Source organism: Cinclus cinclus, chromosome Z, assembly GCF_963662255.1.
Source record: "Cinclus cinclus chromosome Z, bCinCin1.1, whole genome shotgun sequence".
In the NCBI taxonomy this organism is placed as follows: Eukaryota; Metazoa; Chordata; class Aves; order Passeriformes; family Cinclidae; genus Cinclus; species Cinclus cinclus.
The window spans coordinates 50,257,075-50,271,554 of NC_085084.1; the positions used below are offsets into that span (position 1 = coordinate 50,257,075).

General features: G+C 37.0%; 1 protein-coding gene across 1 annotated transcript in view; it reads left to right on the plus strand.

Moving 5' to 3' along the window:
- LOC134056145 (guanine nucleotide-binding protein G(q) subunit alpha) overlaps positions 1 to 14,480 on the plus strand; it is a 116,585-nt gene that overhangs the window by 74,449 nt on the left and 27,656 nt on the right. The window contains exon 3 of the mRNA XM_062512721.1: positions 3,686 to 3,840. Coding sequence (XP_062368705.1) covers positions 3,686 to 3,840 — 155 coding nt within the window. The remainder of the gene's footprint in view (positions 1 to 3,685; positions 3,841 to 14,480) is intronic.

Genomic DNA, 14,480 nt, shown 5'->3' on the forward strand with positions numbered 1-14,480 from the left:
TTCCATACCTTAATTCTTGGGGATGTTCTGCAAATAACCAATTTGGTCATAGTGTCATTAACTTATGATTTAATTATGGGAAGTGATGAGACTTGTGTAATATTTAGAGTGCAAATTGTATACACTGTTTTCATTTGCACATTTGTGTGGTATTTTAAACGTTTGAGTAGCCCCGTATTGGCAATACTAAGATGATCATAGAGTCAACATCACAGGTTAGTTTACACAGGCTCTGTGTATGTTATTTTGAAATTATGATGTATTTCAGTTCACCCAACTGAGATTTCACCCTTTCACTATGAAGAAACTAAGAAGTTATTATACACCCTTATTTTGCCCTTTGTGCCTTCATAGTTGTTTATATCTTCATGTTGCAAGTGGAGCCATGGTGAGGAAGATGCTGCTCTAACAGGTTTTTGGTAGCCTTACATGTAAATGACTATGCAGACTGACTGACAGCTGCTGCATTCTCAGTCTTTTAAGTGCTAAAATAGACATCTGTAGTTGAATTTACATTCAACCTACCAGGAAGTATTGGGACCATCCAGAGCTGCTATGGCATTGTTATTCTGTATCCAGGATTTTAGAATATGGTGATTGTCCTGCTCTGCTCTGCTCTGCACTGTGGTGGCCTTACCCTTACCTTGAGTCCAGTGTGTGGTTTTGGGTGCCAGAATACAAGAAGAATATTAATCTATTAGAGAGTGTCCAAAGGAGGGCCATGAGGATGGTGAAGGGCCTTGAGGGGAAGCTGTATGCAGAGTGGCTGCAGTCACTTGTTCTGTTCAGCCTGGTGAAGAAGAGGGGACTGGGGGGAGACCTCATTGCAGTCTGCAGCTTCCTTAGAAGGAGGAGGGGCAGACACTTCTGTGATGACCAGTGACAGGACCTGAGGGAATGGCATAAAACTCCCAAACAAGAGTTTTACACTGGATATCAGGGAAAGGTTCTTCACCCAGAGGATGGGTGGGCACTGGATCAGCTCTCCAGGGTCACAGCACCAGTCTGGCAGAGTTCAGTAAGAGTTTGGACAATGCTTTCAGTCACATGGTGAGACTCTTGGAATGTCCTGCACAACACTGGAACTTGGACTTGATCATCCTCATGGATCCCTTCCAATTCATGATACTCTGCGATTCCATTAGTATGTTTTAACAAAAGAAACACTCTAAATTAGAGATGTTTAATGAAAATTGTGGCATGATTTTTAGACAGGAACATAAAGGTCTTGTATTCATGAAGACTTAAAGTCACATCAGCATTTTAATATAATAATATAAATACAAGAAAATTGCATGGTAGAATGGGGAGGAAAGTGTTTAGTTAACAATTAAATTATAAATATTTTAGATCAGAAGCTGCTTCAAATCACTTTTCTGGTATCTCCCATAAATTTTTGGATGTTATAATTTTGGATGTTTGCGCATATAGTTCTTGGAAATGAACTTGCTAAATACAAAAATTTGAACTTGCTTCATACGTGAATTTGAAACTTTAGCTTTCATTCATATTTTTTGTATCATATTGTATGATCCAGAATACAAAGACATTGCTTAAGGAAAGTGATACTGTATTTATTTTATTACGCTTTCCAACTGTATCAATAATGTTCTCTTTTTCCTACTTTGTGTGGCAGCCTGATCCAAACAAAGCTTTGCAGTGAATGGTTTTTAGCAATAAAAATAAAATGTATAAGGAAACATTTGCTTTTATTGTCTGTCAGTTCGTTAAAATTAATTCATGTTTGGGGGAGTCCCACAAGAAAACCTCTGTTGGCAGACATTTCTCAGCAAACAGGTGATCTATTTCTTAGTTTCTCCTGTTCAATCAGTGGGGCTTTTTTATCTGTCTGTCTGCTTGGTCTGAAATTCTGTTGCAGAGTTTTTATGAAAGAAGTTTCAGACTTGATAGCAGTTTCAGTCACATAATTCAGTTCAGTCACATAGTAGCCTGTGGCAACATCGGATTTCTGGGGTGGTTATCCACTCCAGTCTTTAGGTGGTACTTGCTTTTCAAAGGAGAAGAACATACAAATAAAATAGTGAAGTGAAGAGAAGAAAGGTCTGTGGCTTTTCCTGTAGCATATTTATGAAGGGGCTTTTGTGGCATGTTTATTACGAATCAGGCATTTGGAAAACATGCTCTGCTTTTTGTTTGCTTTACCCTTCTTTTTCAATGGGATCATGAATTGTTCAGGAGAGATGACAGGCCAGTCTTCTGACTTCTGATGGTTTGGGTGGATCTCTGGGCATTTTTGCTTCATACAAAGGCTACAGAAGACAGAAGCTTTTTGGTTAACCAAGTTTTGCCTCAGAGGTTTGGCTAATGTTTCATTCTGAATATTTACACTGATTTAAAAAAAAAAAAATCAATCCAAACAAAGATGACTGATTTAGTTTCTCCTGTACCCGGAAAAGTGAAATACATTTTTGTTTACTCAGTTTATTCAGCTAATTTCTACTGTTCTCATAACCACTGCGGTAGTTCAGGAGAATATATAGAGCATTTTGGTAAAACCTAGTTTAATTTAAATGCACGCAAATAGCCAAAGAAAGCAAGTGCTTTGCAGTAGTGAAATGTCAACTCACTGGTCTTGTGCAAATCTAACCACATTCAAACTAAGTCCTTCAAACCAAAGAACAGAGAAAATATGAAACTTTCTCTTAGCAATAGTGCTGAATTCTTAGAACTTTCTCAGCTCTTTCAAAGTAGGCTCTGTGAGATCAGGTATCTCCTAGTAACTTGAGAATTCCATGATTTCCTGTTACCATAAAAATAAGAGAAAACCAAGGTAGTAAGTAGAAGATGGAGATGATGAAGCCTAGATATAAAAAAACCCACACTTTTGTAAGTATATAATGGATTGTGGCAAAAATGTATTTTTGGGAAAGCCAGCGTAAAGCTGTAATACTGTTGAAGCTCAGAATTAGTTTTGAACCCTGCCCATAGTTTTCTGACAGGAATAAGAAGAAGACATGATTGCTATTTTAGTATCTCCTCAAGTGGAGATGTCATGATTAACATTCCCAAAGATTACAGTGTTCTTATTCTGGAATCTTGTTTTAAATACTTGTAGAAACTCATAAAGAAGATCCTAAATGTGAGACATGGTTTTCCAAAAAGAATTAAATAACTATCTGCAGGATTTCTGGCAAATAAAGAGGAAATTGTTATATCCCCAGAAGGAATGTAAATGTTACATTATTACATGGAAATATAACATGCAAAATATTGTCTACTCTTGTCAAAAGTATATTGAACTGAACAGTCATCTTCACCATCTAGACTTTGGTTGTGGAACAGTTAAGTTAAAATAGCAGTAGTTAGATCTTAACGATCCATTTGAATTTGGTGGTACTTACAGAATCCTTCAGTTTTGTCCATCATTTTTATTTTTATTTTTATTTTGTTTCAATGTTTTGGAAACAATTATTGGTGTCCCAAAAGAAAGAAGTCTTAGATACAATTTTCCTGAAAGCAACTTCACTCCCTGTCCTATTAGTTTAAAGGTTACCTCATTTTTGCATTTTCACAATCATCTTCATGGTATTTGATTTTTCAAATTGAACATACATGTTGGTGATGTGACCAATGTGGAGGATTTTTGATCTTGTTCATTGTATGTGAGCTGCCTGCAAACACAGAAAATGAGGTAAATTTTACTGTTTTGTTTGTCTTGAATTAGGTTCATGCACTGTTAGTTCGAGAAGTTGATGTAGAGAAGGTGTCAAGTTTTGAGAACCCGTATGTAGATGCAATAAGAAGCTTATGGAATGACCCTGGAATTCAGGAGTGTTACGATAGACGACGGGAATATCAATTATCAGATTCAACTAAATAGTAAGTACATGGTAGCCATGAACAACTATATAGAACTTTCTGTTTCTAACAAAGTAATTTTTACTTTCTATATTATTGTACTGTATGTCTGTGTACATGTTTGTATGCATATGCAGCACAAACATAGCTGAATATATGCATACTTAATTCAATTAAGGAGTGTATACATCTATTTTAGGATCATATCTACACTTATTTCAGAAAATGACAGTCTGTGATCATGTAAAGTCTTAAATTAACATTGTAATTAATTTGATTTTTTGTTAAGCCTATTCAACCTACTCTCTTCCAAGATGGACAAAAATAACTTCATGTAGTGTGACTAGTGAGTACTGGGAAGTGCAAAGTTGATCTCCATATAATTAAAAAGAATTGAAATGTCCAAGAACTCCTATTTTTCAGTTTTTCCATTTTCTTTCCCTGACATTTATAGTCTTAGTGGTGAGGTAAACAGTACTAAACAAAAGGATTTGTTTTATACTGATCTGCCTTTCTATTATGGAAACAAAGTCTAAACTTCAAAGAACATGGCTGCCAGAAAGACATCAGGAAAGCGCTTCAAGTTAAATTGTTTGTTCTAGATCAACAGTAATAAAAATGCCTATGTGAGTAAGAAATGTCTGAAATGTTATGCTTTTACTTTCTTGGAACTGGAATCTGATTAAAAAGCAGTGTGAAATTTGTCATTGGGATCTGATGTCTGCCTGAAGATTTACTCCATGAATCTTAGTTATTTTTTAGTGATGTAGCATACAGCTCTCATAAAATTCTTCATCTGCTGTTGAAGAAACAGATGATGGCCTTTTGATGTTGACCAATGCTGACAAACACAGCATAGTTTGCTATTAAAGCCATGGAAAAAACGTCCATGGATTCTACATTGATTTTTGTATTAGCTATGAAAAAAAATTAAAAATTAACTAGAAAAAAATTATTCCAGTGGTATAATTCCAGTCTCCATTTGGCATGTGTATGCAAATGGACACCTCTTACTTAAGAAAGTGCACCATCAAAGTTCCATTAAGCTCATTGTAGCAGGACATTAGACATGAGAGGTGGCATTTATCTGCACAGTAGTCTGAGCATCGTTATCTAGTGAAGCACTTTATAAGGGAATTAGTCAAGACAAACTCACTAGGATCTTGCTGGTAGAATTTAGGCAGGTGAAGACTATGGATGCCTAAGTCTCCTCAGATTCATTGCAATATTATCACCATGCCATTACTTCCCTTTGCCCTATGCATAGGGTTTCTGTTGTCCTGTGCAGTTCTCTGTCCTGGTTACCTTCCCAACCCATCATTTTTGCACATACATTTTGGTGTAGATTGATACAAAGCACAGTGGCATCTTTCTTGTATTGTTTGAATTCTCACAGTTCCCAAACATACCATATTATGTTTTATTTTTAGGTGGCAAGGAAACAAATACAATATTACATAAAGAGAAAAATTTCAGGTTGCATAAACAGTGAAAAGAAAATTTAAGAGACACATTACTAACAATATACAATATTTTCATATAGTTTCTCTACTGAAATGAGTGGCAAAGTTAAATAGAAGATGAGGCAGAGTTCTTCTCACATTTTGAATTTCTTATATTTGTAGGTCCTAACTTTGTTTCCACAACAGATGAGATACTGGTTTTAAAGTTGAAATAAATGTATGTATTTTGTGTGCTGTGTCTTAGAGGCTGCAAATAGAATTTACTCTCCTAAGTAGGAAATAATGATCTGATGCTACTTCAGATCAGATTGTGCTGAATACCATAGTTTTGACCTACTTTTAATGAAATGGTCACCATAGTGGATCTTTTGAGTAGTATTAAAATAGTAAGGAATAATCATTAAGTATCTATAAAAAAATTTCCTGGTACATTGTCTTGCAAAAGGTACATGTGCTAGTTGATTGGCTATTTCTCAAGCTCAGCACATTCAGCAGTTTGCCATGAGTTTTTGAAGATTTGGTGAATTTATTATGGTTCATACTATGGATTTCTGCAAAATCTTTTGAATTAGATTTGTTTATATGAGTCTTTAGAAAAGCCTCTATGTATACTTATGCTTGCAAGTAGAGTTTTTGCCAGGTATTTAAGTACACTAAAAAAAAAAAAAAAGCAGACACAAAATAAACATTATTTCAAAAATGGAGCATGGATGATTATCAGTAAAGCACCCAAACAAATTTATTAGCATTATATCGCTGTCACAAAGCAAGGAAATAAATTAAAAGTTACTACTGGGATTTACAAGGTAGCAAGGCAGAAACAAGCACTTGGCGCTCATTGTCTTATGATTTGCTGTATGAACCAAATTGTTTGTTATCCACTAGCTCTCTTGTAAGCATATCTGTGACTGTTATATGTGTTCTTTGTTCATTCGTTGCACAAGCCTCTCATCTTCTCAGTAGTTTTCCACTGTGTTTTTATAGTAGCAGTAGTATTAGTGGTGGTAGTAGTAGTATTTTCAGTCTGCTGCCTATATTGCTTTTTTCTGCCATCGGTCTTCAACAAGGCTAAGTGCTGAGTCCAGCCCTTGGGTCACAGCAGGCCAAGGCAGTGATACAGGCAGGGGCAGAGTAGCTGGAAAACTGCCCAGCAAAAGATGACCTCAGGGTGCTGGTTGACAGCAGCTGAACATGAGCCAGCTTGTGGCTGAGAATGCCAATGGGATCCTGGCTTGAATAAGAAGTAGTGTGGTTGGCAGGACCACATCAGGTATTTCTTGTATCAGAAAGCGTGGAAGGGTTTGTCCCACTGCATTCAGCACTGCTGAGGCCACATCTCAAATCCTGTGTCCAGTTCTGGCCCCCTTACTGCAGGTCAGATACTGAGGGGCTGGAGCAGAAGTCCTGTGAGGAGCAGCTGAAGGGGCTGGGGGTCTTTAGCCTGGAGTAAAGAGGGCTCAGGTGTAAACTTGCCACTCTCTACAACTGCCTTGAAAAGAGGAGGTAGGCAGCTGGGGGGTCAGACATTTCTCCAGGTAACAAGAGATAGAGCAAGAGGACATAGCCTCAAGTTGCACTAAGGTTCATTTTTTTGAGCATCAAGAATAATTTCTTCTTGGAAAGAGTTGTTAGGCATTGAAACAGACTGCTCAGAGAAGCAGTGGAGTCGCCATCCGTAGAGTTGTTCAAGAAGTAGCTGGATGTTGTACTTAGTGCTATGATCTAAGTGACAAGGTGGTGATTGGTAAGTGTTGGACTCAATGATGTTTGAGGTCTTTCACAACCTAAATTATGCTCTTACTACACATAGTCTCCTTCCTGTTATTTTAATGTTTCTAAATTATATTTCAGGTTTTCTAGTATGTCCTGTATATCATACTACTTTCACTTCCTGCCATTTTTTGACCTATTTTGTCATTCTTTATTATTGTTAGCTTAATTTTTTATGTTTTAATACCCACTGCTTGTGCTCTGAAAGAATACATCCAGTGTATGTTTAGTAGAAGAGATGGGAGTAGTGTCTTAAGAAAGAAAATTCCCTGCACTATGGAAGTTGATTTGAACTTGGAGGCTTAACAAATACATTCTGTTCTCTTTACTGACTACTGGATGCTCCAAAGCTTGGATGTTCATGTTGTTTTAAAATCAGTTTTAGACTTCTCTGTAGCAAATTCAAGAGCACATGAGGTATATCAAGGTTATTTGCTTTCCATGTGCATTACTGGGTGACTTAGCCACTTAATTACTGTCAGATTACTTCCCTTTAAGATGCTGCTTCAATGTAAGACATATGGAAACTAATACATGGAGAATTGCCTTTAGTAGTAGCTGTGTGAGAGGAGATCGGTCAGAATATATTTCACCAGGTGCCTAGACCTTAATCCAAATGTAAAAGGGTTACAAGTCAACAGTGTGATTGTATATACCTTTTTAAAGCCTAAGGAGAGGAGAGGCAAAAATCTTCTGTGTTAGAGAATTTGGGTTGCAATTGGAATTTTTGAAATTCATCACCATTTTTCTCCAGTATGACACTAAAGGCTTGCCATTCATGAACAAAATACAGTGTTAAGTGTTAAGACCTAGGAGGTGTCCCAGAGCTTTGCTTGGTTCAGATATTCAATTTCATCTTTCTCTGGCCGCATGAAATTGAAGTATTTGGGCACTCCAACCAAGAACTTTCCAGTAGCTACACAAGCACTGAGCGTATATCTTTAGTTTCCCTTACATAGCTATGTTTTCTAACCCTTCAGATAATTAAATATGTTTTTCCCAGTAGTGTGATAGATATGCCAGTGGATATCTATAGCACATTTTGTTATTATGTAATGTACTGCTTCATTAGTCATGCATGCCGTGGTATTTTCATACATGTATAGTCTTTGAGGCATTTCTTTCTGCATTTGCTGTCACCTTTAATAGCTCAATTCCTGCAGTTGCACAGCTTTTCATATACTGTAAGCTGAGGTAGTTGGACAGTTAGTATAGAAATGCATATTCCCATATTTTACTATGTAATAAGAGTTCAAGGGTGTGAATCTGAGGTCATTTACAACGTATCACTCATTTTGAACAGGAAGGAAAGAGGTGAAGCCTACTGATGTCTGCTCAGTGAAGTACACCTTTTGTACAACTGTTGCAGGAATTGAAAGGCTTCAGTCATCTAGTAATTTTTCTATGGCTGTATTCCATTTGAGTTTGATGTATTTCAAAACTTCAGTTAAATAATTCATTTATACCTGTCGGCTGAGAATATCATCTTCCTTCTGTGTTACGCTTCTGAAATAGGTAAATTTCAATGGAATTAGCACCTGTTAAATACAATATGTTTGGGGGTACACAGGGGGCAAGATCAGCGTATGAATCTTAAGTTTTTACTGCTAGTAAACTAGCAGTTTACTCCATTTCTTGGCATTGCCTTTAGCAATAATTTTTTTTATTTCATAAAGGTGTAGGGCACTCTTAGTGCATGATCGATGGGTCCTTCAGAAGGAGCAAAATTGTCCAAAATTGGGACTTGCTATGCAGCTGAAGGGTTAGCAGATTCTGAATGGATAGCAAATTCTGAACACCTACCTGGGATATGTGTGTAGCAGTCATTAGTGTGTAGTGACAAAACCATATAGTCATAATGTAAAAGGTGTATACGTACATTATTATTTCATAAATTGTTGATTGGTTCTTGTTTACCTTCATTTGTAAAAATGTATGTGAATGTCCTAAAGCTACACTTGAGGGCAGTTTGTGTTGAAGAATCATAGATTCTGCTTTTGTGTATGCACAGTTTACACAGCCTTATGTAAGATTTAGAGTAAGGTAGAAACAGTAAATAAAAATGAAAGTCTGAAATTCAAAGATCAGGTTCTTGCAGCAGAACCATGTTAATCCTGTCTTATGCCTTAGATATAGTCCCAAAAATAAAAGCAATGTCTGAAGAAAGATGGGACATGCATACCAAGTTACTGCTTCCCATAGAAAAATCTGCAGGCTATGCAACAGAACTTGAGAAATTCAGAAAGGGAAGTGGGACCATGTAAAGCAGTATACAGTATGTATTTCTTTCAGAATGCTTTTTTCATGCAGTACCAAATATGTTCTTGATGACTGTATAATTTTTGACACCTCATTTCCTAAAAAGAAAAGTTTGCATGAGCATTTGCTTATTTGGTGACTTATCTTTTTTAGCCTTTGCTGAGGTTGGTTTTTAGTGATGTAGGAAGTTGAGGAAGACAACTTGGTAGGATTTGGGTGGAAAATGGATAAAAACAACACTGTGTAGACTTCTTCCTAGCTCACTTCAATTTTAGCTCTGTTCTGTTTACTATAGATTAAGATGAGATAGTTCTGAAAACTGGCAATTTACCTCAATTTATCAATGGTGTAGAATCTTAGAAACACAAACCTCTACAGAAGTTCTGAGAACACAGCCAATACTTGTTTACATTTAGTTTTGCACACTAAAAATTGATTCCATTTACTGGATTGCTGCCTGTTAGCATAGAGGACACTTGTGATATTTTTCTGGCAGCTCTGTGAGGCAGGAAAAATCCTGCTACAGCAGCTTTAGCATTTTTCATATGTGCTGTTGAAAGTCAAGCCAGTTTGTTTTCTCCAAGATGCAAAAAAATAAAGGCTTTTTTTTTTCAGCACATGGTCAGAATTAGTGCTAGGGTTTTTTAGGAGAGTGGCCTCATCAACTGCCTCAAAGTTTTGCAGAGCAAACTAAAAAACTCTGACCCCATCCAAAAACCATACCAAACCCCAACAGTAGGATGGAGTATAGCCCCACTCCAGAGTAGCTAGGCTCCAAAGGACAGAGGCACATCAAATATTATTAAATATCTTGCCTAATTATCCTTAGTCATAGGCTTTGGTTAGGTTTCTATTTTCTCTTGCATTGTCATTATCTGTGTTTGAAACAAGGAAGAAGGTCATATCCATCCTAATCTTGGGGAAAAGACTTTTTTGCGTTAAACCTCAGAACTTTGGGATTGAAAAGGTGTAAATGTTTATATATCATAACAAAATCTGTCTTGTCATTGAATGCAGTGAGAAAGCATTTGTATGTGAAATGTTGCTGATAAGACTTGCTTTTATAACTGTGGTTACACTGAAATCACCAACAAACTTTTATGTTAGGCAACAGAATTTGTAGAATATTTTGAGGTTTGTCCCTTCCCTGATCCCTGTAGTCTTGTTCTTTCCACAGAGGTGTATTGGCTGGCTGGGCGATAACAAATCATCATTAACTAGTTTTATACTGACCTTTCTATCAGTGTCAATAATTATGTCTATCTCAACATGTTTGGTTTTATTTAGAGATTAGTAACATAGTATTTCTGGTATGGTGCCAGTCACATCCTTTCTCCTCAGCAGTGTGTTTAAGAGGCATTCTGCTCTCCAGGGACTTCTGTGCTCAAAGTGTCCCTCAGACTCCTAAGCACAGGGTTTGATAGTGTGCTAGTGAGTATTAATTCAGCACTTTGCTACATCAGTTTTGCCTGCTGAGTTTAGGAAAAGTTGTTAGATAGTATTGATGAGCAGACTAGTCTCATTTATAACCTCAGAAAGGGAAAGTATGTTAGAGAAGGATTGAAGGCCGTACCCTTTCTACCTTTGTCTGCCCATGCCCTACTGCCTGCCCCCGATCAATTAGGCCGTATGCTGAACATAGTTTAATGTTACAGAAATTCATCCTATGGATTTATTCCTTAGAAAATGCTTCTTTTATCATCTGATTACTTGGAAAAATCTGACCTCGATGCTGGTAAGTAGTAGCTCATAGCTGGAGGAGGGTGTTTCCTTTGAAGAGTCTGTCTCATGTTGAAGGTGCTCCAAGATCTTAATTTCTGAAAGTAAATTCAAGTAAGTTTTGGTGGTCTGTCTTCATGAAGTGATGTAGCCCTAGGAAAATGATGCTCAGGATTGAGCTACCTGTTCATGGTGACTGGACTCATACTCAATTTATTAAGGAACTTTACTGGTTAAAATAGCTGATCTCCTTTAGCTTAGGAGTCTCACTTCCTTGCTTGATTCCTGTATGGGAGATACATGTAGAAAAGTACAGACTCGGTCTACTCCCATAATCCTATTCCTGCGGTTTGTTTGGAAATGTGGACCAACAGCAGCTCTGACAAGTGCTTTCTTTCAGGGGCACTGTTAGCACCTCCATAGCCTGGCAGCTTCCCTGAAGCCGGCTGCAGGCTTGGACCTTGTCATAAGTGATGTAAAAATAATTACTTTGCATAAAGATTGCATTAAAAATATTTACTTTGCTCTTGGTGCTGACAGGGAGACAAAAGTCTTCCTCTGCTTCTGCTGAGCATGCAGATCACAGGCGTGTTGCTAGATGCTGGTAGCTTGTCCTGACGTCAAGGGAGGTCCACTGCCACCAATTCATTTCATACTTATTGCCTCAGTAAGGCACCTTCTGCCTGTCACTATAGCAACCCCCTGGAAAATTACCTCAGCAGCCACTAAAATTCATTTTTATCAAAACTAATTACAGCTATAATTAACTTTTGGAACTTGGTCTGCATTATAAATTTACTCAGAAACCATGTATTTTCCCATTTTCTTTCTTTTCTGTAATGCCTAGCTGAGTAGTTTTGGAAGAGAGGCTGTATAGCTATGGTGTAACTCTTAGATTTCTTAGTAGGTGGTGAAAATGAGCTCTGAGTACCATGTAGCTGAGACCTAAGTGTCTTGCACTTTTGTTACTACCTGGACAACCAAATTTCCTGTGCTAATGCTGGTGGTTACTCACAGTTGGACTAGCCCTCAAGATAGCTTCCAGGGTGCTTCTGATACCCATAGTGTTATAATGACTTTAAATAAACTGAAAAAATACCTGGTCTAGTCAATTATTGGCTGCTCTCCTTTTGGGTAAGATTGTAGCTACCTCAAGTCTTGTGATTTGTTTGCAAGAATGACTGCGCAGCCAGTTGAAGTGTAGGCTGGGGTGTTAGGTGAATTGGTAAGACTCATTGCAGTATTTGTTAATTCATTTTGAGCTGGGCATCTACCCTAAAACACACTGTGCATATCTCTTATGTGTTTAAAGTTTTTGTGTATATGTAGGATTTGTTTGCCCAGGAAGGCAGTATAGTTAGGGCTGCATTAGCTAAGTGCTTTAGAACCACAGTGACTCAGTTTATTAGTAAGCAGATACATAAAAAAGCCCATCAAAATCTTCATTTTCATTTACTTCTCATCCATCTGCATTTAAGAACCCAACACATTTTGCATAGCATGGCTTCACAAGTTCTCTTCTGGTTGCAGATAAGGCAGTGGAGGAAATAACTCCACCTTGCTTTCCTGCTGGAGTTTATGGATTTGCAACATCCCAGGACATGCCCATCAAATAAACCATAATCAGAACAATTTCAGTAGTGTTTCCTTACTATTCCAAGTAATTCTGATGGAAACGTGTTACCATTATTAGACAAGTGAAAGAGCTGGCAGCTGGGAATGGTCAGAGGAGCAGGTAGAATGGTCTGGAGCCAAGAGTCGAAAGCAGAAGACACTGGGCATCAGCTAGCACTTTTGATATTTTAATTTAAAGTTGCTGTCTAATAAAGTAATTTAAAAATAAATAAATTACTCGTTTAATAAGCTGTAGGATGTTTAAAGCTTACGTGTGCAATACTGCACTTCTGTGGTGATGAGGGGATTTCTTTAAACCCCAGATTTCATGAGGGTAAAAAGATGTTAAATATCCAATTCTTTTGGTACAAGGAAGATTTGAAAGCATAAATCATTATTGTGACAGTAAAGCTGTGGTAAGCCAAATAATAAATTTTCAACGTTACAGGAACAGTTAGAATAGTAGCATGTGAAAAATGTGTGTGTTGCTGGTATGCCTTTAAATTTTAATTGTATTCTAGTTGTCTTTTCCTTTTATGTAGTCAGCTGCATTCACTTACATATTCCCTCAGCATTTTGAAATAGTGACTCAGCTCAACAAGCAGTTGTTCAGATAAATCAGACTGTCACCCCAACCTTTCTAATGCAATGCAAAAATCCATTATTGTGCTTCATAAAGTGAAAGTACCTTGAGATTTGTCTGTGTGGTACCGTAGATGTAGAGATGTAATGTAAAGTTTTTCAATTAATATACAAGTTATGATAATGTATTGACCTTATGTGTGTTGTTTTGCTCTCATTGGTATTTTAGGAAGATTGCACCTGACTGAAAAGAGACATTTTATTTCTGTGATATATCAAAAGTCTTCAGACAATGATTAAAACAGTGCCTAAAATGGAAAGACCCTGATGTCAATCCCAGTGACAGATGTTCTTATGTAAAGAAGATAGAGGGGTTTTTAAATTCTTACTTTATTTTAAAGGATATGTAAATTTTAAAAGTGTCTTGTGGAATTTTTAGTGCATTTATCTTGAAGGCAACTTGGTGTTGCTGCTGCTGGAAGAGCTTTCAGTTTAATTTTCAGAAACATGTTTAATCCCCCTGAAGTTGATAGCAGAACACGAATTTACATAATCTTCGTGGGGTAACCGGAAGTGTAATTGTATGCAGAACAGTCAGTAGCAGAAAATACCTGTTCCTGTGCTTCAGAGCAACAGTGCAAACCTTCATTTCAATCTGAATTCCAGCACAAATAAGTTTTCAGCAGAAAAGTCTGTTAAAATAAAATGTAAAGAAACTCCAAAAAAACAAACAAAACAGAACAAAAAATCCCCGAAAACAACCAATCAACTGACCAAAAGAAAAACAAAAAAACAAACAACAAAAAAACAAACAAACAAAAAAAACCCCAAAACAAAAACCTTGAAATTGAAACTATTTTTTTCTATCTAGGAAGAATTTTATTGACAATTTGCTGTATGATCACAGCATTAAAATAGCAATGATAGAAGACTGCAAGTTGTACAACAAAGACCTGGGATATTTTCATTTAAATAAATTGATACAGTAATACATTCATTTATTGGTTTGTCTTCTCAGTGGCTAACTGTAGATTATTTTTCTGCTGTGAATTACCCAAATGTCAAAGAACTTGGTTTCCTGCAGTAGTCTTTCTGCCACAGGTACACTGTGGGTAGAGCATAAGCTTCCTGGTGAACTGACTTCATGAGATGTCCTGCTCCTGGACACACACATGGGTGCCTTCTTTCTTTGAAGGATGTTTTTATAACAGCTTATTAAAACCTTCAGTACACTGGTGCTTTACGGTTGAAATT